We start from the raw sequence: 26,336 nt of genomic DNA on the forward strand, positions 1-26,336 counted from the left end.
AATATTCAGTTTTTTATAGATCTAAAACAATGTTTATTTTAGCTTTTTTTTAAATATATTTTTAGATTTTACAAAATGATTTTTGAACTAAAAACACAATAAATGTATTAAAAAATTAAAATTATTGATTCAAAAGGGGGAAAATCACGAAATTTAATATAAATCTATACTCTTATTTTAATTTGATTCTAAAACAGAAACAAAACTCATGATTTACTTTCCCAGGCCACACAAAATGATGCGGCGGGCCAGATTTGATTCTGATTTTTTTTTTAGGCCAGCAGAGAAGGCCTTGGAGGCCCTGACAGTCCACCACTGGTGCCAACTAGTAGTAACCCCGCACATTCGTAGCATTTTTAATGTCCTACTCATGTTTCGTTGATATGCAAGATAGAAACTTTAGAACGCATGTGTAAAGCAAACGTAATGCTTTTTTAGTTTGAGCGTACACAACAAAGTGTCTTTTAAATGAATTAACTGCACTGATTTTATTTCTTTGCTTACAAAATTCAGGTTTCATCACTCGAAAGCCATGACTTTTCTTGCTCAGTTCAGCCAGAATTGAAACTAAATTTGAATGTTTTAAGGACAAAACATGATTTAGTTATTTAGTTGTTGTTTTTTTAAATAAAACATCTGTAAGCATTTTAACTTTTTAATCATCCATTTCCAAATTCCATTGCTTTACGGTACATTTACTGTATGTACAGTACAATGATACCAGAGTTGAATTTAAACTGGACCAAATGGACACTTTTCTATCAACACGTTTTAAAAAGACATGCTTGACTTGCTACAATTTATTAACCGATTTATTGCACCAAAGTTATATGGACTTAAGTCAAATGTTTGGCAAATCAATATTTACCTTAGAAACAAAAAATAATACAAGCTTAGCTAATGTCTCATCTTGTATTTGAGGTGTTTGCTCAAAGTTGTTTCTCAATTTATAAAAACATTGGTGACGTGTACCTCTATCAAACCCAAGATTTCTACAAATGTCAGAGTAGGAAATGTTTCCTTAATGCAAATACTGTACTTTACGTTACTTTATTTGCATTTAAAGTATCAATAGTCACCACTGATTTGTTATCCAGGCTGACTGCCGCATAATTGTACACAAATACATCAGGATTAAACACCATTAAATGAATCGCTACTCTTACTTCTTCACTTCAGTTACATCACTTTTGAAAGATCTACACACGTAAAAATGAATTCAAGAGGATGGTATGAAAAAATGTAATTTCCTCTCCAGAATAGCATCTCCATTGCACTTTCACTGAAAGAAAATGTAAGATGGTTTTCATGGGCGCCCAAACAAACATTTAAACCCTCGTCCTATTAAAATGAGTGTTCAAGTGTAAACTACACACATCAGAGTTGAGGTTAGTACAGTTGTGGTCAAAAGTCTACATACACTTGAGAGGAACATAATGTCATGGCTCTCTTGAGTTTCCAGTTATTTCTACAACTCTAATTTTTCTCTGAGAGTGATTGGAACAGATGCTTCTTTGTCACAAAAAACATTCATGAAGTTTGGTTCTTTTATGACTTTATTATGGGTGAACAGAAAAAAGTGATCAAATCTGCTGGGTCAAAAACTTACATACAGCAGCGCTAATATTTGGTAACATGACCCTTGGCTATTTTCACTTCAATTAGGTGCTTTTGGTAGCCATCCACGAGCTTCTGGTTGAATCTTTGACCACTCCTCTTGACAGAATTGGTGGAGTTCAGTTAAATTTGATGGCTTCCTGACATGGACTTGTTTCTTCAGCATTGTCCACAAGTTCTCAATGGGGTTTAAGTCAGGACTTTGGGAAGGCCATTCGAAAACCTTAATTCTAGCCTGATTTAGCCATTCCATTACTACTTTTGATGTGTGTTTGGGGTCATTGTCCTGTTGGAACACCCAACTGCGCCCAAGACCCAATCTTCGGGCTGATGACTTAAGGTTATCTTGAAGAATTTGAAGGTAATCCTCCTTCTTCATTATCCCATTTACTCTCTGTAAAGCACCAGTTCCATTGGCAGTGAAACAGCCCCACAGCATATTACTGCCACCACCGTGCTTGACGGTAGGCATGGTGTACTTGGGGTTAAAGGCCTCACCTTTTTTCCTCCAAACATATTGCTGGGCATTGTGGCCAAACAGTTCGATTTTTGTTTCGTCTGACCACAGAACTTTGCACTGTTGCTCTTGGGACCTGCAGCTGCTTTGAAATTGCTCCAAGTGACTTTCCTGACTTGTTCAAGTCAAGGATTCTCTTTTTCAGATACATGCTGAGCTCCTTTGACTTTCCCATTGTAGCGTTTGTGAGCGTTTGCATCCAATGAGCCCTATTTAAATGGCCTCAGAGAAGTCACCAGCTGTAGTCACTCATAATCACTCACAAGAAGTTAAGAGGTCATGCTATGAAGCTCATTTCACTGACAACTTTCTAAGTCACCAAAATTGCTAATTCGTGCTGCTGTATGTATATTTTTGACCCAGCAGATTTGATCAGTTTTTCTGTTCACCCATAATAAAGTCATAAAAGAACCAAACTTCATGAATGTTTTTTGTGACAAAGAAGTATCTGTTCCAATCACTCTATCAGAGAAAAATCAGAGTTGTAGAAATAACTGGAAACTCAAGAGAGCCATGACATTATGTTCTTCACAAGTGTATGTACACTTTTGACCACAACTGTATATTGCTCTGGCAAAATAACCTCAGCTCTTCCACAACGCGTTTTTTCTTTTGGGTTTGCAGCCGCAAAAACAATTAAGAGGATAAATAAGAAATGATCACAAAGCAGAATAGAACAGTTCCCCATCTTAAATGCACTAACACACCGTTTAAAAATTGCTATATACTGAAATCAATCTTTAAAAACTAAACACCTATTGCTGGTACACAATTAGCTTGGGGCAATAACGGTGTGTCCAAATTAGAAAATGGAGATCCTGCCATCTCTCCTCAACGGGACAAAATACTTCAAAAACTGCCGTTTCTGCGCACTGCGTGCCGTTAATGTTAGTTGGGTAGGCGCTGGTGGAGAGGGTTAAGGCCATGGCTAACGCTTCAAAGTGTCGCCGGGCTGTGTCGGACGTTATAGTACCATCTTCAATCCAAATGAACCGGCCCGTCAATTTTGTTGTGGCTAAAACTTTTCGGCAGTGTAAGCGCAATAGGAAGCACACGCCGACGCTTAACCAGCACATTAGTCGTAGAGTTTAGCGGCCTCAAAATTAACCGCCAGTTTCCTGTGTTTCTTTTTAGAGGCGGAGCCAGGGGTGTGGCCTGCCGCCGGCTTATTTTGCCGAGGGGGAGTGTAGGGCGGTTGCGCGTCTGCTGCTTGACTCAAGGTTTGCGATTGACCAGAGGCTGTGTCCTGGCCTTTATGGGTTTGATTTTTGGCCACAGTGCGGGCTGCAGAGTAGAACTCTCTTGTGTCTTGATGCTTCTTGTTGGCCGACACTCGCTTCTTAGTCACCTGTCCACATTCAAGGGCAAAAAAAACGTAGTGAGCATGGAAGAAAATTACACATGCACTGGGATGGGTTTCCTCCGGGTACTCCGGTTTCCTGCCACATTTCAGAAACATGCATGGTAGGCTGATTGGACACTCTGAACTGCCCCTAGGTATGGGTGAGTGTGCATGGTTGTCCGTCTCCTTGTGCCCTGCGATCGGCTGGCCACCGATTCAGGGTGACCCCGCCTCTGGCCCAAAGTTAGCTGGGATAGGCTATACGAATTAGCAAATTAACATATAGGTCCTGCTTTGCTTACGAAATTTTCAAGTTAGGAAAAAAGTTCTGTAACCAATTAATTTCGTAAGTAGAGGTACGACTGTATTTCTAATATTGATGTCCTGATACGATACTCGGTATCTGTATCGGTGCCCGATACATCTATTTTTGGAGTATCGGATTTTGTCACAAGATCGGATCTGATTCAGTGGTAGCGTGTGCTTTCAGTACCATAAAGCTTTTTAATTCAAACCAGTAGGCAAACATGTCCACCCAGGGGGACAATTTCTCTTCAGGATCTAATGATGGTACAAAGCATGGTGTAATATAGAGCATTTCTTACTCAATTCTTATTTAAGTGAGCGTTGGTAGTACCCTAATGTACCACCAGGACTCATTTTAGGACTTTACTACATTTTTTTGCATTATTTTTACTGGATGAAAAGTTAAATAGGTATCGGTAAAACATATCTTGAAAAAAATCAGATTGAAAGGGGGAGAAAAAAAAATCAGCATCCCTAATTGCTAACCTGTAATGGTATGAACTGGTTATGTGAGCCAATGGGTAGAGTCGTAACCGGCTGTGGCCGCATAGTGCCAGGGAACGTTCCGGGCGCTCCGTAGTATGCAGGTTTCTGTTGGTGGGGAGGCAGCGGCATGCCCCAGACAGGGGCGGGGCCGCAACCCTGAGGGGGCATCAGCAAGCCTATGACAGAAAAACAACAGAAAGTGGCAGAAGCTAAATTGGTTTTACCCAAAAACATTGGTGCCTCTGAAATTTCTAAGCTAAGCAGCAGAAAGAAATAGCTTCTCAATTTTGTAGATAGAAAGAAGACCTCCAACTGGATAGTAGTCCAAGTCAATTGATTACCTGACTGGTTAAAGACAGGTGGCATGACTCGGATGCCCGGGGGCTGCATTTGCCTCATGCCGTGGATCAGAGGGGGTTGGAGAGGGAAGCCTGACCCCAGTGAATTCTAGAAGGGAAAATGGTGGACTCGTGTAAGTAGCAAAAAAGGCCCAAGAGCTAATGACATACTCCCTCAAAGTTAGTGAAATCACTGTTTTCCCCATAAAACAAACATGAACGGAAATTCTCAAGTCATCTAAGTGACCCTTAAAGAGGCACTAAAGTAATGTTCCAATATTTTGAAGAACTTCATGCATAAGAAGAAACTGTCCTGTTTGAATTGTGATCTTTGTAGTCTGTTTTATTATTATCATTATTTGTTTGCAAGGGAATTCCTTCTGCAAATGGTAGGTTTTGAAATTGGTCACAAAGTGAAGTCACAGCATGCTTTTTATGGCAAGCACTTGCACTCTTTATTCTTCCTCTAAGCTCAATAATATCAGGAGCACCGCGCACTGAGAAAAGCCATCTGTAGGTTGTCAATTGCTGGTCTTAAAATGTGTTGCTTTAAGGAAAATGAACATCAAAAGGGCATTCTTTTAATCTACACTATATGTCCAATTACTGAAGTTTAGTAAAATCCTAAAGAGCAATTTGGAAAGTTTGTGTACGTTCAAATTGGTGATCCCACACTAAGAATGACATAAAAATCATTGTTGCTTATTCTCAAATTATCTCGAGCCTGTAGGATTATTGTGGAATTGATCATTTGAAAATTGAAACATTAAAGGCATATTCACATTTTCAAGTGAAATTATTATTGGCGATTATTGGACACTTCCCAAACATGATCAGTGTTTTCACATTCTGTAAGGTTAATATCATAAGTTATGAGAAAATTAACCCATATGCAGTGCCAAATATGTACTACATTCTAGTTTGTACTGCCCTACTGCGATTTGCTCAGATTAACATCCAACTCATTTGACCTGTGAGAGCGAACCAGTGCCGCCAAATAAATGTATAAATTGCCCTTCCAAAATGGTGGCCAACTCCTCATCTGCATAGAGGGATTACTGAGTAGACCACTTTAAGCATACACGCAATTGAAAGAGTTTGTCACACGTACCAATCTTTGTAATGCAAAGAAAGCAGCCTTTTCCTTTGCTTCGTTTTCTGATCGACATTGAGGCCCATGAAGAGTCAAACCATTGGACAACTTAACCTGACAGACCGCAACACCCTGTGGACACAGGCAACGCACATTCAAAAGATATGATACATATTCACTCTGGTTTAGTCTATAAATCCTGGCAGATATGACGATATACATACTCAAAACAATAGGGTCTCGCGCATATCGTCAATGAATGCATTCCTTTCATTACTATCAAAAATTAATAGTTATATATTAAGAATGGAGCAACCCAGAGGACGAGTGGCTAGAGCTTCGACCTCACAGTTCTGAGATCTAGAGCTCAATCCTTTACTGTGTAGAGATTGAATGCTTTCCCCAGGCTTCCGTTAGTTTTCTCCGGGTAATCTGGTTTCCCCCACATCCAAAAAACATGCATGGTAAGTTGGTTAAACAATGTAAAGTGCCCCTAGGTATGAGTGTGAGCGTGAATGGTTGTCTTTGGCTATCAATTCAGGGTGCCCATAGTAAGCTGGGATACCTTGAGAGGATAAGCGGTATGGCATTTGGATGAATATTAGGAGTGTGAACTACACTATATTGTGGTGAGCTAATAATTCTAAAATCAATAATGGGGAATGGCCATTATAGTTCCCTACGTTAGCAAACCAGTGGTGTGATGAATCAACAATACAAACACGGTGCAAAAACAAAATGAACACAAATCTTAAAAACAACAACTACTACAGCGTACTTTGCCCTAACTAACAAAAATTCTGCCACCCAATGGTTCAGTGGTTCTACCGCCTGGTTTGAGTATAAGTAGTCTGGGGTCAATTCCCACTCCGTGGTGGTTTGATTGTGAGTGATTGTTTCATTGTGCCCTGCGATTGGCTGGCAACCAATTCGAGGTGTCCCTACCTGCTCCCCGTGGTTTGCTGGGAGAGGCTCCGGCAACCCCCGCGACCCTTGTTAGGGTAAGCGGTATAGTAGATGAAAAAAATGAATGCCTAAAAACATACTATATTGTGGCAAATTTTGAATCGGGCTATTAAATCGCCCATATCGTGATAGTTTTTTCCCATATCGCTCAGCACAATTGTACACAAGCATGATGCAAAAGATTTTACCTGTCTGTTCTGTATATAGCTGAACTCTGGAGGCGGCATGCCTAATGAAACGCATACACAGGCCAGCTCAGACACCTTGCTGGCCATCAAAGTGTTGGACTGGTTAACAGGGGTAACCGGCACATGAGAAGATGATGCTAATGCATCTCCAGGAACATTCATTATTGCCGCTGTTGGAGGGGAAAAAAAGGCAGGAATAAAGCAACACACAACAACTGTACTAAAAGATATAAGTGATTTATATTTTGGAGAGATTTTACTAGATCAAATAGCAAAGAGAATAGCCTAATTCCATTTAATGTGCAGAGGTACATTTTGTGCCCTTGGCTTCTTTTGCTTAAATAAAAAATGAACTCTTTTTTTCTACCTCTTATAAATTACAGTTTGTCTGACATATAAATTATTTAATTGAATTGCTGACTTATATAACCGGCGATTTATAAAGGAAAATCTAGAAAAGTGACCAGGCGAAACTTTTTCATTCCACTAGATTCAGACCATGATTACAGTAAATATTTAACCACAAGACCAATGTTCGTATTGTAAAAAAAGGCACCTATTTTTTGAGACTTTCTTCTCTTGCTTTCATTCTGATTGTGAGCAGTTTCCTGTGGGGAACGGCTTCCTGTTTCAGTGCAGTCAATTTTAAGCATCTCCTTCAATACCATGGTGCCCTTCTATGAACATAAACAGTGGAAGACAATTTAAAAACAAACCAATGCAGTTTACAAATTCAATTGCATGGAGTAATACATTGAAATAAAGATAAAATAAAAATTCTCACCATTGCAAAAGACTGTGGTGACAAAGGCCCATCAGATTGGCTGGTGGGTGGTTGTGAAGGGACTGGACCATGATTGGCTGGAGTCTGTTGGCTGTCCTTAGAGATTTTAAGGCTGGCTAGAAGGTCTTCAAACTCAGATGTCGGCTGCATGAATAAATATATTAAAAATCCAATACAATGAAAAGTAGAACAACTCTGCAGACAATGTAACACTCAAACAAAGCTTCAGTCATTACTGACTTCTGAACTACTCTGTATATTCTCCCTCTGAAAAATACCTTGTTAACAGCGTTCTGCTGAGGTAAATTGGCAGTATTGGCGTCGTCGTTTTTCTTCAACAATCTAATGAGACCAACAGAGGCCTGGAAAATATACAGAAATATATTAAATCTGTGAAATATATGTTTCGTGATTCGTTTTAACAAACAACAAATTGCCATTTTTGTTGAGAAATAGTGTTCAGGTTTTTCCAGAAGTTAACATGAACAGTGATTTTAAAGGACGGCTCATCAAACCACTACTCTGTAAATAATTAGTGTAACCGAACAGAATTAACTGAAATTAAATGTTTACGATATCTAGGAATGAGTTTTTTACATCACTGAAAAGTCATTTTGGCACAAGCCTATTCCCATAATTACTTATAACTTAGTTCCATAAAATGTGCGTGACCTGCCTATCTCAGCATTTCAATGAAACTTCAGTACTGACTTGAATACGCAAACTTTTTTTCCCAATCTGACATGGACATGCTGATATGTTACAAGACATTTAATTTGATTAATCAAAATACACTTGGAGGGTATAATTGTATAATTGACGCCCTGGCATTTATATGCATTTTTCTGGCAGACAGGCTCTTTATGACTGAGACCCAAACTAAAACAAAAATATATATACAAATGGATATTTTTTTTAAAGGAAAATTGTCCTTTCACTATTCGAGGATTTCTCATGCACTTTCTCACAAACAGGTGAAGCTACCCTCATCTTTACTTGTGAATATTTTTTTGTAGATATAACCATGGTGCCCACTTGTCCCCAATTTGCCTACTATTCACCTGCGGCACATTCCAAACAGGTGTTAAATAAGAATTCATCAGTCTTCTCAGGCTTCTTTGCCACCTGTTACAGCTCTTTTAGAATGTATTTCTGTGAGAATAAATTTCTCTTTCCACTGGACTGTGCACACAGACACATACAAAAATACATGTATGGATACATAAAAAAATAAGCGTACATTATTTTGCCACTGAGCAGAAGGGGCAGCTCCTTGGAGAGACTGCCATACATCAACATAAGCCTCTTTACCCTGCAATGAGTGCATAAAAATGAAACACATGGCACAAAATGGTTCTTCTCTCCATCTGTCAGTAAATTTGAAAATCTTCAAACTAAGTAAACTCACCTTGGCCTGTTGTTTTTGGACGGGAGCCTTAGAGGTAGCATTTTTGCTGACTTGGTAGGCCGGCTTCACACCGCTGTGCTTGTGGTTATGCTGAAAATTTGAAGTTAAAGGGTATGAGTGGAAAACAAAATTGTGTCGGTACTTTATCATTAGAAATGCAAAGAATCTCGTTAATGAGAAAATAAATCTTTCTTACTTGCGTGGCTATGAATGGTGAATGTGGCGAGTGGTTGAGGCTGGCTTGGTGATGGTGTGAGTTGTAGTTGGGGGCAGCCGCAGGCTGGGGTTTGACAATGGCGGTCAGTTTGTGGTTTGCGGGATCCATCCGGGCACCATGCGATAGGTTAATCAGAGCACATGGCGGCAGGCGGTAACAACGAGGCGATGTGCACCTGGAAATATCAGAAAGTAAGGTCTGTTGATGAATCTGAAGAGGATTCCAAACCTTAGTGAGAAATGTCATCTTTTCGCATGTAAAATGAGGCGTGAAAGGACAGTCATAGGCTCAACAGCAATGAAAATCATTTAGCAATGTGACACTGATCACCTGATGTTAAGACCACCAGCAAATTCTTCATCAAACAGCACCTCATAGAGAACCTCATCTTCACGCTCAGCTGGAAGGCAAAAATGTGGGTACAGTATTAGTTAAAGTTTCATCCTTTCTGAATTGTACACTTGCATTTTTCATTGCCCACAAATCCAATTAAGAAATTCTAAATGGTGTCATCACCTCCTTTAATGCCAATGATAGTGCCTCTTAGACCCAAAGGGACAGTGAAGCTCTCTCTGGCATTGATGACTCGGTCAAAGAGGCGATAATCTGCATCAGGGTCGGGGACCACACCCTGTTGCTGTTCTAACGGCTATAGGAAAATGCATAATAATTCAGAGCTTTTATTCATGAAAGAAATGTCACCAAACTAACCCTCAACTAACTATTTATTGTGGTAGAAAAGACAAAACTAATTGGAATGAGCTCATTCTGTTTCCATGAATAAGACTACCAAATGACTGAAAGGACAAGTATTTGAATACTATGGTAGTAAAAACGTGACAATTCTCAAAGAAAATATACGAACCCTAAACAGAAGATGTGGCTTGACTGTGACGCGAACTTTTTTTGTACTCTTCTTGACCTGTGGAAGATAGATGTATAAAAGAAAAACAAAAATAACATGGTAAAAGAGTCGCTAAAAGATAGAGATGGGAAAATTGAGTGCTTATAGGAAAATATAGTGTATGCAAAACCTTCACTTTCTCCACAGCCTCCTCAATTTTCTCCACGATTGCAAGGTCCAGTACTTGCAAGTCACACGATGCCCTGCTGATGGAGCTGACGGGGTGACTTTTCAACCATGTCATGATTTCAGCCACCTTTTCAGCCCTGTGGATCATATTGAATTTTTTTTTTTTTTTTTAAAGATAATTTCTATATGAAACAATTTTCCAATCAAGGCAAATATTTTACATCACAACACCACTGATAGTAAAGAAAGTAAGTAAAATAAATGACCTGAAAATATGAGAATCACTGTTCTGTGATAGTCCTAACCAAGATCTGCCTGAAAACCCTGCAGCAGAACCTTTAACACTTAATTTACTATATAATTGATGCAAGTGCAAAAATAGGCGTTAAATGGCCAATTTCACTGGCCTTAAAGACCTTTGCTGAGGACTGGTCTGGCTTCCAGAGAATGACGATGAATTCAAACAAGTCTAATTTTGTCGGAAGGTTTTTGGAAACTTTACACTTTACAGTCTCCCAAAGTCATCACTCCAGTGGGAGCTCAAGCAATGTTTTTTTCAAAACGCAAATGTTCATCTTTCAATACAGACGCTCCCCTACTTACGAACGAGTTACGTTCCGAGCGATTGTTCATAAGTTGATTCAGTGCTATATTTTGTATTATAATTTATGTTTAAGGCCTATATAAGTATATTGAAGGTTAATATAAGTGCATTTGTATGTTTAAGGCTTGTATAAGTAACCAGCATTGGTTTGTACTGAAAAAAAAAAAAATTAATAAAATGGAGAGAATACATACAGTACTGTATACATACATTAGAGAGAGAGAGAGATTTACTAGAAACTGGCCGAAAGAAGCTATCTAATGACAATTGCAGTTTTCTTCTTTTTTTATCATAAATGATGCGGTAGCACTGTATGGCATCATTCAATTGATTTGCAACCTTTGTGCAACGTTCAATATTTGGGTCCTGCTGCTCGATCTTTCTGTTTATAAATGGTACCAACGGTCGAACGATTCAAGTTGTATGCCCGTGCAACGCTCACCATTTTCTCACCCGCATCAAGCTTCTTTATTATTGCCACTTTCGTTTCAAATGAAATGGCTTGCCTCTTCCTTGCACCTCCCTCACTAGAAGCCTTTTGCTTTTCACCAACCATATTGAATAATCGATGCACGAGATATTTCATGATAAAAATGAAAAAGGTTCTTTGCGCACTGGAGATACGTCACGCACTTACGCAACTTACGCACTGCAACGAACTGGGCAGAGGAAGGTGGATGCTGGGTGAGCTCTCACAGCGCCAGGCGTCGGTATTAGCGGCGGAAAGAAGCACTACTCGGAAAAAGGCGCGCAATACAAAATCAAACTTACGAACATTTTTCGACATAAAAGCAATTTCCAGACATGTTCGTATGTACCGTTGTTTGTAACTCGAATGTTCGTAAGTAGGGGAGCGTCTGTATATCAAGCAGCCCGATGCTGGCAGTCAAGACAGCAAAGCAGTGGGCCTATACTGTATTAAGATTTGTTGACATCTGATGTTTACCAAAGCTAAAATAATTTTAAGGCCGATATTATTATTATTTTTTTGGATGAAACCTGGAAAAGAGGGATCTTAATTTGAAATGACAGAAGGTAACTACAAGCTAAGCATGTATTTACGCATTATGGTCTTCTCCAGGCCAGATGTCATCTTCATAGAACACGTCATCGTGATTGTGTCTGGAAACTGTGTCAAAGACCTCTGAAAATCTGTAAGAGGTTCCCAAATCAAAATGAAGAATTTCAATCTAATTCCAATAAATTATTGAAAATCACAAATAAATGACAATTACCTGTCCAAGTATTCAGCTAGAAGTTCCTCCACCGCTGCAGAGTAAAGCCATTCTTTTTCAGTTCTCTTTGTGTAACCAGGAACCTCCTCATTTTTTTTGTTGAATTTCAGGTTCAGGCCTACATTAGCTTTCTGTTCTCCACATGGACTATAAATAAGATAGACCAGTGATTATGCTTGATTCATTAAAGTGTGTTAACAATACATTAATCCCTCGATTATCGCGTCTTCATTTATCACGAATTCACTACTTTGCGATTTTTTACGCCATTAATTATTTAAAATATATATATTTTTTAAAGTTCATAAAAATGTGAAAATCCACGTTGAAACTCGTAAGCGGAAGCCACTTTTGCTACTAGGACTCAGCACTGAAAAAAAAAGTTAAGTTATAATATGGGTGACCCTACTTCGCAATTTTTCGATTTTTGCTGCCATGTCGGGTCTACATTAACCGCGATATTCGAGGAATTACTGTAGTGTGTTCTAAAACATGTCAGTTTCAAGAGTGAATACTTTTTTTTGGATCCTCTGCCAATGAAGATACTTCCAGAAAAGCGAGACACAAGGTAGCTGGTGATACCAAGACGAGATGCCACAATGTACCCAGGACTGTACTTTACACTGTACTTCTATAAATACAAACAGAAATACAATCAGAAACAACTCTTTGAAACATATGTATTATTCAGTGTGCCTTACATGTTGGTTTTGGATTAACACTTCAAGTTGGGGTTCATACGGCACATTGAAAACCACGCGGATACGCCCGGCTTTAATGACATCACTCGAATCTTGCACCTGTTCAGGAGGGATGTCAAGCAGTGTAAATGCAATTTACATGGATGGATGAAAGCAAACATATTAAGTGTAGAAATTGCAGTAACTGACCTCGCCCATGGCGCCATAGTAAGGGTTCCCCACCATGAAAACAGTCGTGTGTGGAGGATACAAGTCTCCTAAGCTATTAAAGCAGGTCAAAAACGAATAGTAGGCCTCAATGTCCTATAAAAAGCGAGCACAAATCTTATGAGTAGATGATACTGTGCGAGGGCCTACATGGAGAATGTCATTCAAATGAAATGTATGAAAAATGTTATTTCAGGGCGGCCTGGTGGGGCGAGTGGTTAGCGCGACGGCCTCACAGCTCTGGGGTCCTGGGTTCAAATCCAGGTCATGTCCACCTGTGTGGAGTTTGCATGTTCTCCCCGCACCTGCGTGGGTTTCGTCCAGGTACTCCGATTTCCTCCCACATTCCAAAAAACATGCATGGTAGGCTGATTGGACACTCTAAATTGCCCCTAGGTATGGGTGCGAGTGTGCATGGTTGTCCGTTTCCTTGTGCCCTGCGATCGGCTGGCCACCGATTCAGGGTGACCCCCGCCTCTGGCCCGGAGACAGCTGGGATTGGCTCCAGAGAAAAATCAGAGTTGTAGAAATAACTGGAAACTCAAGAGAGCCATGACATTATGTTCTTCACAAGTGTATGTAAACTTTTGACCACAACTGCATATTAAAAAAAAAAAATGCAGTTTTCCTGTGAAATTTGGTGGACGTGACTTAAAGGCTATTGTGTCCTGTAGCCCAAAACACAGTTATTAAGTTCATAGGAGATGAAAAGACCCACATAATTTATCATCGTTAATGGCATTGGCAGAATAAAGTTAATCATTATAAAATTGGCATTAAAACAAAAGTTCAGAATATTTTCTGAATATTTCAACAGTTCATCAAGGAAATGGGAGTCAAAACAGTATACTGCTGCTTTGTTGTTATTCTGTGAGTGTGAGAAAATGTATATTTGGATGTGTGCATGCATACCTTGACCACAGTTTGGTAGGCAAAAGGAAGGATCTGCTTAGCCCACTGTTTCTGTAACTCTACCACGCCATCTGATTTGGGGATGTATTTTCTTCCTGTCAGCAGCTGCCCATATAGAACCACTGTCGTTTCATTCACTATGATTCCTTTCCTCTTCTGGTAGCTATAAAATATGATATTATGTTTTGAAAAAACCTTCCAAAAAATCAAGTACATATGGTCCAGATGGTTTCTGTAGCATTAAGACCAGTAAAATCCAATAAATTAAGCTAGGTTCTAATTGTGTTTTAGTACTGTTTTTGCTCTACAAGAATCTGCAAATGCTGTATTTTGTTTAGCAATTTACAGTAGATGGGTAAACAATGATTTTATTTTTGAAATGAGCCTTACTGTTCTGTTATTCCTTGGACGTCTTTCACCCAATCCCTTAGTTCTTTGTCTGAGTGGTAAGTAATTTTCGTGGGGGGTGGGGAGGAAGGCCTGTCGTAGATGTTTTGGACCCCAGGTGGTTCTTCCAGAGAATACCTTTGAATCATTAAAAACATTGTATTCAAGTTCAAGCTAATCTACTTTAATTGTAAATGATAACCATGCCGTTTAAAAATCCAAAAAAGCACCTACCAATGCAATAACATAACAAAACTATCCCAACAATATCTTACTTGGTTTCTCCGTCTGACACGGCAACAATGCGGGCTTCCTCTAGATGTGGCCAGTTGACAAACACCGACTTCCCCAGTACTTCTTCAGCAACATCAACACAAAACTATGAATTATAAAGACAGCGCATGAGGTACAGACAGATAAGTGGGCGGCTACAACAACATTTTAATTTTTGTGGTTGTGGATTGCAATGGAGTTCAATTGTACTGTAACACATAGCCTGAGAAGATGTTTCTATTATTTGACACCAATTTTGCAGTCACCAGAATTAACCAAATATCAATGAAATTAAAGTATTAAACACCATGCAGCAAAGTGTTGTGATAAAACAAAGAGAAGCGCTTACCTCAGTTTTTTCCTGACTTTGAAAGATCTCCAGCATCATATTCTCACCTCTACTACTTTGCTGGAACACCACCACACCACTCTTCTTCATACTGAACTGTGAAAACATTACAAGGGGGTTAAGCTAAAAAAATGCTATTTCAGCTTAACTGTACTGTCTAAAAATTATTATGTTTGGATTTTTTTTTTGGACAGAAAGTACACCCGCACGCACATTAATGTTTTTTGACCTCCAAAAACCCCACACCTTATAAATTCACGCTTATGAAATAGCTACTCATGCACCTTTAATAGAGAATAATTTTTCAAATGACATAGGAAGACTAACTAATTTTTACGGACCTTTCACTTCAATGTAATTTTAGTGTGAATCTAAAAATTTTGTGGGTAACACTTGCACTTTTTTAACACTCCATAACTACAATTATACACAATTGAAATTAAACATAAATTGGAACTATGCATGAAAAGTATTCATTTGAGATTTGGCCAATGGCACTACGGTGAAGATCCAAATTCTAAATGATTAGTTTACAACTGGCAGCAATGACAACATGCTGTAGAACTGAACGTTATGAAAAAATAGGTTAGAGTGGGGAAGTCTTCCATTTCCTTTCCAATGGAAAACACATCAAAGTGATCACAAAACCAGTTATCTAGCCATCCATATATAGTACTATTCTCCTAAGTGATGATAAACTGTGTCAAATATGGTAGAGTATTTCATACCGTATGTTTTATGTGATGCAGTGTAGGGAACCCGCAAAAATACAGGGCTGAGCGATCCACACTCCTGCAAATGCGGTTTAGTGGAACATGCCAGGCATCCATGGGAATTTTTTCTTCCCTGAAAAAATAGGCATATTACAAATAACTGACATTGGACATCCAACAAAGGGGCTGTAGGATAGAGGCGTTTGATCGTCTAGCTCAAATGAACGTCTTTTGAGTAGCAACTTTCTAATTTTTAGACATGCAAACCACAGGATAAACTCGGAGTCGAACCCTCGATCCCAAAACTGTGGTGCCGACACCCTAGACAACTTAACCACTTGTCCACCGGGCTGGCTGAAAAGGTCATTTGATTATTTTTTTTTACCTATTATTACGAACTCTACATTTAGACAACCCATTTTTATTTCCTCGGGTGGGATCTTAAAATAAATTTAATGGACTGAAAACTTTGTGTGTGGTGCGGTGCATATGCAAAAACAAGAAGGGGCAAAAGCTTTTTTTGGCACAGCCCAAACCCAACCAATCATTAGCTTTACCTTTTACAGTACTGCAATCAACAGGTTGATTCTTTGTGTCTATGATCTTAGAACGGCTCACTAATGTGAAATGAGAGAATTACAATGACTCTTTATAAAACTAAAACTTCCAAAAATGCATGAGAACAAAAATGAACCACCTCAGTCCAAAGTACTGTGACCCATTTTTGTCACATATACCACCCACGTGCCCCAAAAAGTGGCCATACAATATGTCGGAGCTGGACAAAAGTGCTGGGAGAAGAGGCAACGCTTCTGACCAACCATTCCATCATGGGATAAGATGGAAGAGCTGTCGGCGCACACCAGCAACGGAGTCGAGGGGCTCTACTCTGCTACTGTTGTCTTCAGCTCCAGACTACTGAGGAACTGTTCGGATAAGCTTGGAAGAGTGACTCTGCATATACTCTACCTCGGTCCCAGTCTGCAGAAGTTCCCCACCTTGTGGAAGACTTCCTGTGTGGTTCCAGTTTTTGTCCAACTTTACGTCTTTTGAGTCTGTATCCGTTTTTGCTAGCGCAACCAAAATGGTGCCGTTCAAGTGGCAGCAGCTCCGTCCACTCTTGCTCGTTTTGTATTTTTGCTGCTTTTCTGTCTTAATGATTTGATTTGGTGATTCTTAATGATCCCATTTACTTTGATTTGCTTTGTACTTTGTGGTTTTGCTTTGTTGTTCTGCGGTCTTTGCGACTGTACTGTCTAACCTATAACTATATCCAATAAAAAAAAAAAACTACACAAACTCCCAAGAACCAGTACGATGAAATTCTAGTCATATAATGTACTTTCTTACAGATTCCATTTTAGAAACTTTAGTGAGATTAGTCCACCACGATAAATCAAGGGGTGATGTGTGCACCTACCTGGCCTGACAGTGGAGGATGTTTGGGAAGAGCTGAGGAAGGGTGGAGTTGTATGTGAAGTCTTTCTCATGGTCATATGTATAAAGACCACACTCAGTATGATGATTCCTGGCATTCTCCTCTTTGGTCAGTTTAGAATTGCAGAGGTCCATGGCAGCTAACAAACACCTCTGTTCATAACAGAAGAAAAAAATTCAATTTTCTAAAAAGGAATGGATACTTGTTGAAAAAAAAAAATAACTGCTGTTTGGATTAAGTAGTCAAGGATACGTGGTATTGAAAATGGATGGAATGCATGGAACATACCTCATCGATAAAGGGAATTAGAACGACAGCCTCCCACTCCTGCTGCTTGCCATTGAGGTCTGTTTTGAAATCTACAGGGTAATATTCGATAATGGGCGACATTTCACTGGTCATCAGAGGCTGGAAAATGCAAAAATTAAACAAAAATTACATTCACCACTTTGAAAATATAAAAGAGCAAATGTATGCTCTTAGGCATTTTGTGGTTTTCAACAAATCTGATCTCTGAAGTCACAACAACAGACTGCTAACAAAACAGATTCCCTAAGTGTTGGGAAACCACAAATTGGTCATAAAAAACTAAGTGTATTTATGTGGAAATGCTGAATTATGAAATTGACAAACAAAAACGACAGGTCAAAAAATTGGAACTGAAAAAAATGTATAATTTTTAAGGCTTGGTATTTTGTATTTTTCATGTAGATAGTGTCATTCTAAAGCAAACTCAAGTAATAATTTTACGTTAAGTTGATTTGTGAACACCACATTTTTCATAATAAATATAAAATTGATTAGTATCATGGTTCTCTCAAATGGCTGGCAACCAGTCCATTGTGTAGTCTTCTGCTGGCATAGGCTCCAGCACAATGCACCCCTGAAGCCCGGGGAGAACATACAAACTCCAAACAGTGAGGACCCACCCGGGATCGAACCCTTGACCCCAGAACTGTGAAGCCGACGTGCTAACCACTCGTCCGACGAGGGTCTACGTTGGATTAATTATTGAAAGCTTTTATTCACATTTTTTATAGCATTCAAACTTTGTGGGAATTCAGTCTGTATATGAAATCACAAAAACGTGCTTTTTAGGTCTTCATTGGGTGCACTAATTACATTTCAGTCCTCCATGTTGGAAAAAGCATGTAACCCCAGAGCATACACTTAGATCATGTGATAGTCACTTAAGACACAGTTCAACGAATGGTGTGAGGTTATGCTAAAAGGGGATAGGTTTGTGTGTGTTACCCTGTAACATTCAGGCAACAGCTCCTTGCTGGCAGAGGGTAGGACGGCTAAAAGTTGCTGGAAGGGCATAAAGGGTTTTCCAATCTCAAAGGTCAGCACCAATTCGGAAATATTTCTGATGTCTGACAAGAAAGGTGCATAGTGGAAAGGGTAAAACCTGGAGAATGGGGCGGGAAAGAAGGTTAAGCTGATTCATGTTTGGGAAAGTGTGAAACACACAAATTAAGACATCAAAATTGTACAAGAAGATATAAAATACAGAAATACGTTTTTTTGTTTCTAATAAAATAAATAAATTCTCACCAGCTCCAGGATTTAACTCCATGGTAATAGTAGTGAAGAATCCACTGTATGCCTTCAACATAACATTTGGCTTGTTTTGATAGAAAATCACTGCAAAGATTGAATGCAAATATCATTTCAGGTTACTTTACATTTACACAATGATATATTAACGTTTGAGTTGAATTTTCAAACATTGGCTGCAATTGTGCACCTTTTCTCTTCTGTCTAAACACAGTATCTAATGGTAAATCATTTGGAGAGAAAAAATCAATATGAACAGAAGTAACCTAATCTGCATAAATTACATACAATGTGGGATTAATTTTATTCAGATAGATAAAACATTTTTGTATTCTTTGATGATCTTTTTTTTTAAAACAGAAATTCATATTTTAAAGGCCGTAAAGAAAAAGATGGAAAATATTCATCATTGAAAAGCCAATGTTTTCACTATCGACAGTCCTTGCCTTGAAACGGAAAACACGTGTTAAAGAATTGTTGGCGGTCTGTCATAATCTTTCAAATTTCAGCATATGTATGAGGCAAAAAAAACTTACTCAGACACTACATCCACCCCCATTTTGGTCATATAGTATGTGCGCTTGTATTGTCTGAACTCGGTTTCAAATAGATCGTCTTCCTCATCACATTCATCTGCAGGTCCTTTTCCACCATCTAGGACTTGATCAGGTGAAGTCAACACAGCCAGGGGGAGAGAGGAATCCTGTAAACACACACACATTGTGGAATTGGCACAATCAAATTACTGTGACACTGTGAATATTGGGTAAGGTTGGTTTTATCACTGCTGCCCTACCTCTTCCTTTTGAATGCGTTTACTTGCAGCTTCAGTTTCTGCTGCTCGGCCAGCCGCCTCATTCAGGTACTTATTCCCAACTTTACTCTCAAACCACTTCAAGTCCACAAATATTTCACTGAAATGTTCACGGTCAAACTGGACAGAGGGGGAAAAATATAATACAATATACCGAAGACCCATTCATCAGTTTCATTTGGGGGAAAAAGTGTTTTAAAAAACTAAATAAATAAAAAAATTGAAAATATCACACACCTCTGCGAGTTTCTGCAAGTATTTTTCAAAGTTTCCAAGGTTAAGATGGCCATTCTCATTCAAATAACCTGAGAATAAGATACATCAGTTTAATTCATGTTAAAGACTAGATTATGAAAGTAAATTTAGCAAAGAAAAAATGCTTTTTGTAAATGGCATTCGGTTGCGAGCCTGGGTAATTTCCTTTGTAAATTCTGCATATGAAATGCTGAAAGGGCTAAACAAAGTTTATCATTTTGCTTTCAAGGAGCCAGACACAAAGCTGAAAAACATTTCCTGATAAGATGATAAATTCTGGGGATTTAGACATTTTTATTATCAAATTAAATGATTAATTGATTATCAAAATGGTTGTCAATTCATTAGTTCCAACTCTTTGGATTACATAAACTGATTATTAAAAAAAATCTTCAACCATCCGATTAGTGCTGTATGATATAATGATTTACTGTAAATTGTACTGTATATATAATCTATATAAGTGTGTATTAATAATAACATACATTTTTATATTGAACATTTTCTTGTCTATTGTCCTCATCCTATAGCAATTTTGTCCAATTGTTGTTATAACCAAGAACTAAACCCCCCAAAATCCTTAATTTTTCTGATACGTTTGTTACCCCATGTAATAAAGGTCACATTAGTAATAAACCTTAAAATAAAGGATTGCCAATGGAAACGCATGGGAGTCAACATGTTATATTGTGCACTTGGCATTTCTCACCATCAAGAGTTGGTAACACACTGATGTAAGTCTTATACAACAATGGCAGAGCATCATGATTAATGTGAAGATGTGGAAGATGAGGGATGAAGTCGTTCCCCACTAGGAAGCTCATTAGAATCCAGTCATCTATTATCCGCTCCAAATCATAATCAGAGCCCAACGGATTCTTGAAAAGACAAAAGGGCATAATAATGACAGAATTTTTGTATATGCCATGATGTGAGAGTCTAATACCATACCTTAACCGCAGCAAACTCATAATTAATGTATTCCCTCATAAGAGACAAGTGAAGCAAATGGAATGTTGTCTCCTCAGGAGCAGTTACCCTGAAGGAGAACAAACAGACCAGTATCATTCAACAAGCCTTTTTCAAGCACATTGAAGCTATGGAAACACCCATTTAAATAACTACAGTGATCTTTCAAAATATAGACAGTTTTCCGATGTGTTCGGGTTTCAAGCAACATCATTAACTGTTACCATTATTAGAGAGCTTTGGTGAGGGACAGGGTTGAAATAAGGCAATACTTCTTAAAAAATGAAAAATTGATGCATTTCATTGCAGCTATTTTAGGCTAGTCGGCAACGGTTTTCCTTAACCATCATTTATAAGTGGTCGACAAAGTAGTCACGATGGTACGCATTTTACACTACACATGCATTTTTCAGTCGAAGTCTCCCATGTTATCGCGCGCATTTGTGCATGAATTCACGCATTCGTGAGAACCCTTGTGATTTCCTCTGTCTGACTGCCCCAACTGATGGAGTTTGGCCTAAGACGTTTTTGTAGTTTGTAGTTATGCAGACAAAACGCAGCCGTTCCCAGTGTGATTCCCAGGTAAGCCTTTTCATACTAGCACCCAAAACGTGCAGCCAAAATTGGATTTATTGTATATGTCGTCAGGGGAAAATACGCACGCAAAGGGTATTTGCTGGGTATTTTAAGCACTGAGGTTGATTGCGGCAGCTCAAGGGTTAATATGCAAGGAGGTGAGGGTCCACAAAAAGAGACATTATTATTAGAATCTGGCAACAGTCTGACTTCAGAAAACATCTCCAGTAGGAGAAGGGCTAGAAAAGTGATCTAGCACTATTTTAGCAGATGCATAACAAGTAATTGACAATACAGAAAACCTTGAAAAAAGCCCTTTAAAAAGTATGTATCGATATAAGTCTTTAAAATTCATTAATAGAAAGTTAAGCTCTCTCAATAACAAAAACAAACCTTTTCTGGGATTTCTTGCCCCCAAAACGGACCTCCTCTCTGAGCAGGGAGAAATTTGGCTCATGACTGGTCAAACCCAACATGATCTAATGAGGAAAAACAACATTGGAATACTGAGAGATCTGACACATTGATACCAATCTGCATGATATTGGCATAAACACAAATCATACCAGGTCAGCATCCAGGCCATATAAGCAGTGCCGAGTGTTGGCGTCATGGTGAGGTTTGGCAGTCTCTGAACGTATGAATTCCATGATTTTATGCTCTCCCTCACCAGGGGTCTATAAGATGTATGAGAAATTCTTAGTCTTAACAAGCTACTGTATTTTTCTTAACCCCAGAAGTGTTACAAATGCATACACACCTCATGGCCTGAAAGGTAGATTTTGACATTCTGCCAAAGTTTGTCAGTAGATAGTTTGTTGTGGACAAAATATGTGAGCTGCTCTTGAAGTTTGACCATGAACTCGGTCCCTGAAGGGAGATAAGAGAACATTAAAAGTGCTAAGCTTAAGAATTTTTATAAAATGTGTATACAGTGGTACCTCGACATACGAGCACCCCGACATACGAGCATTTCGAGATATGAGTAAAATTTCGAGCAAATAATTATCTCTAGATACGAGACAAATTTCGAGATACGAGAAAGCCAGGTGGCCAAGACATGAGGCTGTTTATGATTTTGGCGCACTTTTTTGCCGCATCTCTTTCGTGTATAACAGATATCTACGAGCACTGGGCGGAGCGTTGCATTTTTTCAGTGTTTTTTTTCCGTCACGCAGCGCGAAATACGGAGCGATCGCTAATACGAGGAGTATATATCACTTCTCGTTGGCTGCTCATAAGAACATCAGGGGCACTGGCTCTCTCCCCACAACTCTCTCGTGTAATGTCTCTGGTCGCAACTGCCTCTTTGTAACGTCTCTGCGAGCACTGGGCAGAGCGTTGCATTTTTTTCAGTGTTTTTTTCCCCCTTAGCCTGTTAGCTCCCATTGGCGGAGCGATCGCTAATACAAGACTACTTCTCGTTGGCAAGTGATCGTGCGTTATCCTATTGGGAGGACATTAGTGTGCATCATTTTGGGAATATTTTGAAGGAATACAAAATCAAACTCTGTCCGTCTCTCTCGCTTCCCCATTCAAAATCTGTATAATTTTAGTACTATTAAACACATTTTAGTCATATTAAACCACTAGTTATGTGTTACTTTGTTAATAGATGGCGAATTAGAAGAAATAAAACATTTTTTCCAATCCAATATCCTGTTTTGGGTGTTTTTTCAGAGGGTTGGAACGAATTAACTTGAGTGATGGGGGCTGGAATTTAAAAGAAAATGTGCAAAAGCAAATGATTTCATTCATATACCTATAATAAGAATTCACAGCCGTTGCATAATAATTTGTTGATATACATTTGCCAGAAATTACAGCATCTAGTTCTCTTCTTTTTTCATTTTCATAAAATGACATCAACCCATGAACTCTTTGATATCTTGGATGCTTGATTTGTTCTGTTATATGATGAATAACTAAGTCCCAACTAGGGCTGGGGGAAAATCAACTTCAATCACTCAGCTAGGTCGACTACAAAAATAGTTTGACTACAAGAATAGGTTGACACACAATCTCTGTACGGAGTATCAGCCACTATCTTATTCTTGGTTATGGTCCCCACTAATTTGAGTTTACTAACCCTCTGAAAAAAACTTTATTAGATAATGAAAAATAAATAACTTCCCTTGACTGTTTCACAATCTATCATGCAACCCACAATGTTTAAAATGTGATACTCTTTGATCTTTGCTAAATCAACTTCCGTGAGTCCAAACCGTTCAGCTTTTCACACGTTTATTTTCCCCTCGATGGGGTGACTGAGATTTGACCCCAAGTTCAACCCACTAGTTGTATGTAGAACTTTGAGGTTCTGAAATGTTTGATTCATTTTAGAATACGGCTGTTAAAAGATGTGGGAAAGGAAAATCCAGCAATCATATTAAAAAAGCATGAAAGATACATTATGAATAAAGAAGGTGTGCAAAAAAAAAAAAAGGCTGATCAGTTTTACAGTATTTGAATAAAGAGGAAACTAGTCTATAGACTCGTACCCGGCGTGATGCAGTTAGAGTCGAAGCGAGCTTCTGTGGGTAGAACCTCTCCTTTTTCCAGAGCTTTTTTGATTTTTTCCTCTGCTTCTTTGGCAGACCTTTATTCATAAACACAGATATACATCATGTTGTCTCAAAAACTATGAGGTTAATCAACATGTGCTATTTGTTCATTAGAATGAAATTATTGTAATTCTCTTCATGACAATTTATAGAGGCTCAAACAAGTCAAGTTCAAAAATCGCTTGCATTTACCGGAACCTTCGTCCCCTCTGCTGGTTCATTTTTGCCCTTGGTGCCACACCATCAACAGCCATGAAGAAGACCTTTCGTGGCTTGATGATCCGGAAAAGGACCTCCAGATAATGGAAAATGTCTGCAAAAATCTTCTCTTCAGAGATGCGGAAGTGAACGTCTTCATCATTTGGATGAGAACACTGATGGATGATCCCATTCATATCCAGATAGAGATTGTCAAATTCTGGAATCTGGAAAAAAAAAAATACATTTTTGTAGTATTAGAATAGAAGAAATTCTAGAACCTATGTAAACACAATAAGGAGAAGTGGCACAGAGTATGGATGGATGATTGGCTTTCTTGTGTTTTATGCCAAAATGCTAGTGTGGCTTTAGCTTTCGTGCTTGATGCACCTTGAGGACTGATTTGCCCATCCTCGAGATAAGCGGTAGGGAAAATAAATAAACGCGTAATTCCCCTTAAATTGCATCATCCTCGAAAAATGTTTGTGTTTTTTTAATTGGATTGGATAACTTTATTCATGCCGTATTCGGGAAATTTCATTGTGCCAGTAGCAAGAAAAGGCATAGTTATAAGTTAAACAGTATAACAAAGCAAAGTACAAAGCAAATCAAAATAAATGGGATCATTAAGAATCACCAAATCAAATCATTTAGACAGGAAAGCAGCAAAAACTAAAAACGAGCAAGAGTGGACGGAGCTACCGCCACCGGCTTCCACTTGAACGGCGCCATTTTGGTTGCGGTAGCAAAAACGGATACAGACTCAAAAGACGTAAAGTTGGACAAAAACTGGAACCACACACAGGAAGTCTTCCACAAGATGGGGAACTTCTGCAGACTGTGACAAGCAAAACGAGAGTGATCGCAATTTTGACTGAAAGAGGGAGTCATTCTATGGGGTGGGAAGACATGGAATATAGTCTTTGACACAGTGGTTATGGAAACAGATCGGTTCACGCAATACATTGCGCACGCCCACAAATTAAATTACAAAACACAAGGACATGCTTTGCACTCTTTTGTAAGATCTATACCCCATCACCTGGATCGGTCCACGCAATACATTGCGCACGCGCACAAATTAAATTACGAAACACAAGGACATGCTTTGCACTCTTTTGTAAGATCTTTAGCCCATCACCTGATCAAAAATAACATTCATGGTTAGTTGAATCAGCATTATAAATTAATTTGTAGTAGTATCCTTGATTCTCCTGCACATAACAGAGTTTGAACCACAATACTTAACAAAAGACACAGCTGGCAATAACAAAACTTGATTTTATCTACAACGTAAATGACTCTTAATCGGCGGACTTTCTAGTTGTAAGAATTATTTGTTTCTCGTCTGTATATATTTTAATACCGTTGGGTTTACACGATTAAAGAGCGGATTGTGGCGGTCACATTATACTTTCCAAAATTAGCGGATCCACGAGGTGACATTTCTTCGAACATCTTCGTCACAACAAAATAATCGAGTCCATTAAAAGTTCCCCGTGGAAAAACAAGCTGATAGCCAAACACTAAGCTAACACTGCAATACGATCGGTACTATTGCTTACCTGATGTTCTTTGACAACTTCACTGAGACATGGGTAACGCTCTGAAATCCATCGATAAAACTTAGGGACCCCCATATTGACCGTAAAAACTAAAAGCCGCTCTTTTGCGGCCTTTTGGACCGTGAGTACTTTTAATTGAAATGGTAATTGTAACCCAGTTGTTTCCAGCCGCTACAAACAAGCTAGTCGTCCGTGGTACGTCTGCAAAATGAACCCGCCTTGTTGTTTGTCTGAATACGTTCCTATCATGTCGTTATTACGTAGAACGGCAAAAAAACGAAACAAAACGCCACCGTACTTTTTAATCAAATATAAAAGATAGAATTATTTATATGAATTTTAAAATAAAACTTTGACATGATAAATAAAAAAACGATACATAAAAAAAAATTGGGCGTCCCGTTCTCCAATTGGTTGGCGCGTCGACCTCACAGTTCTGGGGTTGAGGGTTCGATCCCAGGTCAGTCCTCACTGTGTGTACCCTGAATTGGTTGCCAAGCAAAAACACACGGAACAATTGCAGACAAACGGTAGATTTTTTTAAAATTAGCCTAATTTTAAATTTTCTTCACCTTTATGTTTATGCAACTTACAACAATGGGGAAAACCAAATAAAAGGTGGCTTTTGATTATAGAATGAGTGACCAAAGTAATCAACCATTTTAAAATGTGGTAAAATCCCTACATCTAAGATATCTCATCTCATTTTCTGAACCGCTTT

At 38.7% G+C, this 26,336-nt stretch overlaps 1 protein-coding gene across 2 annotated transcripts; it reads right to left on the reverse strand.

The window, feature by feature from the left end:
- Nucleotides 1-1,527: 1,527 nt before the first annotated feature.
- On the reverse strand, nt 1,528-25,828 carry xrn1 (5'-3' exoribonuclease 1). Of its 2 annotated transcripts, XM_077615970.1 has the most exons (40): nt 25,616-25,828; nt 24,045-24,277; nt 23,790-23,887; nt 22,049-22,158; nt 21,855-21,965; nt 21,682-21,767; nt 20,695-20,782; nt 20,453-20,621; nt 19,726-19,793; nt 19,471-19,608; nt 19,211-19,377; nt 18,672-18,761; nt 18,369-18,525; nt 17,403-17,522; nt 17,097-17,266; nt 15,692-15,809; nt 14,964-15,059; nt 14,617-14,720; nt 14,345-14,479; nt 13,955-14,117; nt 13,025-13,138; nt 12,836-12,934; nt 12,650-12,765; nt 12,135-12,281; nt 11,962-12,051; nt 10,297-10,432; nt 10,128-10,184; nt 9,779-9,911; nt 9,593-9,662; nt 9,242-9,437; nt 9,046-9,135; nt 8,878-8,949; nt 7,916-7,999; nt 7,638-7,781; nt 7,410-7,530; nt 6,854-7,023; nt 5,718-5,831; nt 4,610-4,715; nt 4,269-4,444; nt 1,528-3,482 (listed from the first exon to the last, which is right to left on the reverse strand). In XM_077615970.1, exons 1-40 carry the CDS (start codon nt 25,688-25,690, stop codon nt 3,210-3,212), a joined length of 5,004 nt encoding a protein of 1,667 aa, XP_077472096.1. In that variant the 5' UTR covers nt 25,691-25,828; the 3' UTR covers nt 1,528-3,209. The 2 variants fall into 2 exon arrangements, with proteins under 2 accessions (XP_077472096.1, XP_077472097.1); XM_077615971.1 differs by lacking the exon at nt 8,878-8,949.
- Nucleotides 25,829-26,336: the final 508 nt, after the last annotated feature.

Source organism: Stigmatopora argus, chromosome 12 (assembly GCF_051989625.1).
Source record: "Stigmatopora argus isolate UIUO_Sarg chromosome 12, RoL_Sarg_1.0, whole genome shotgun sequence".
Taxonomy (NCBI): Eukaryota; Metazoa; Chordata; class Actinopteri; order Syngnathiformes; family Syngnathidae; genus Stigmatopora; species Stigmatopora argus.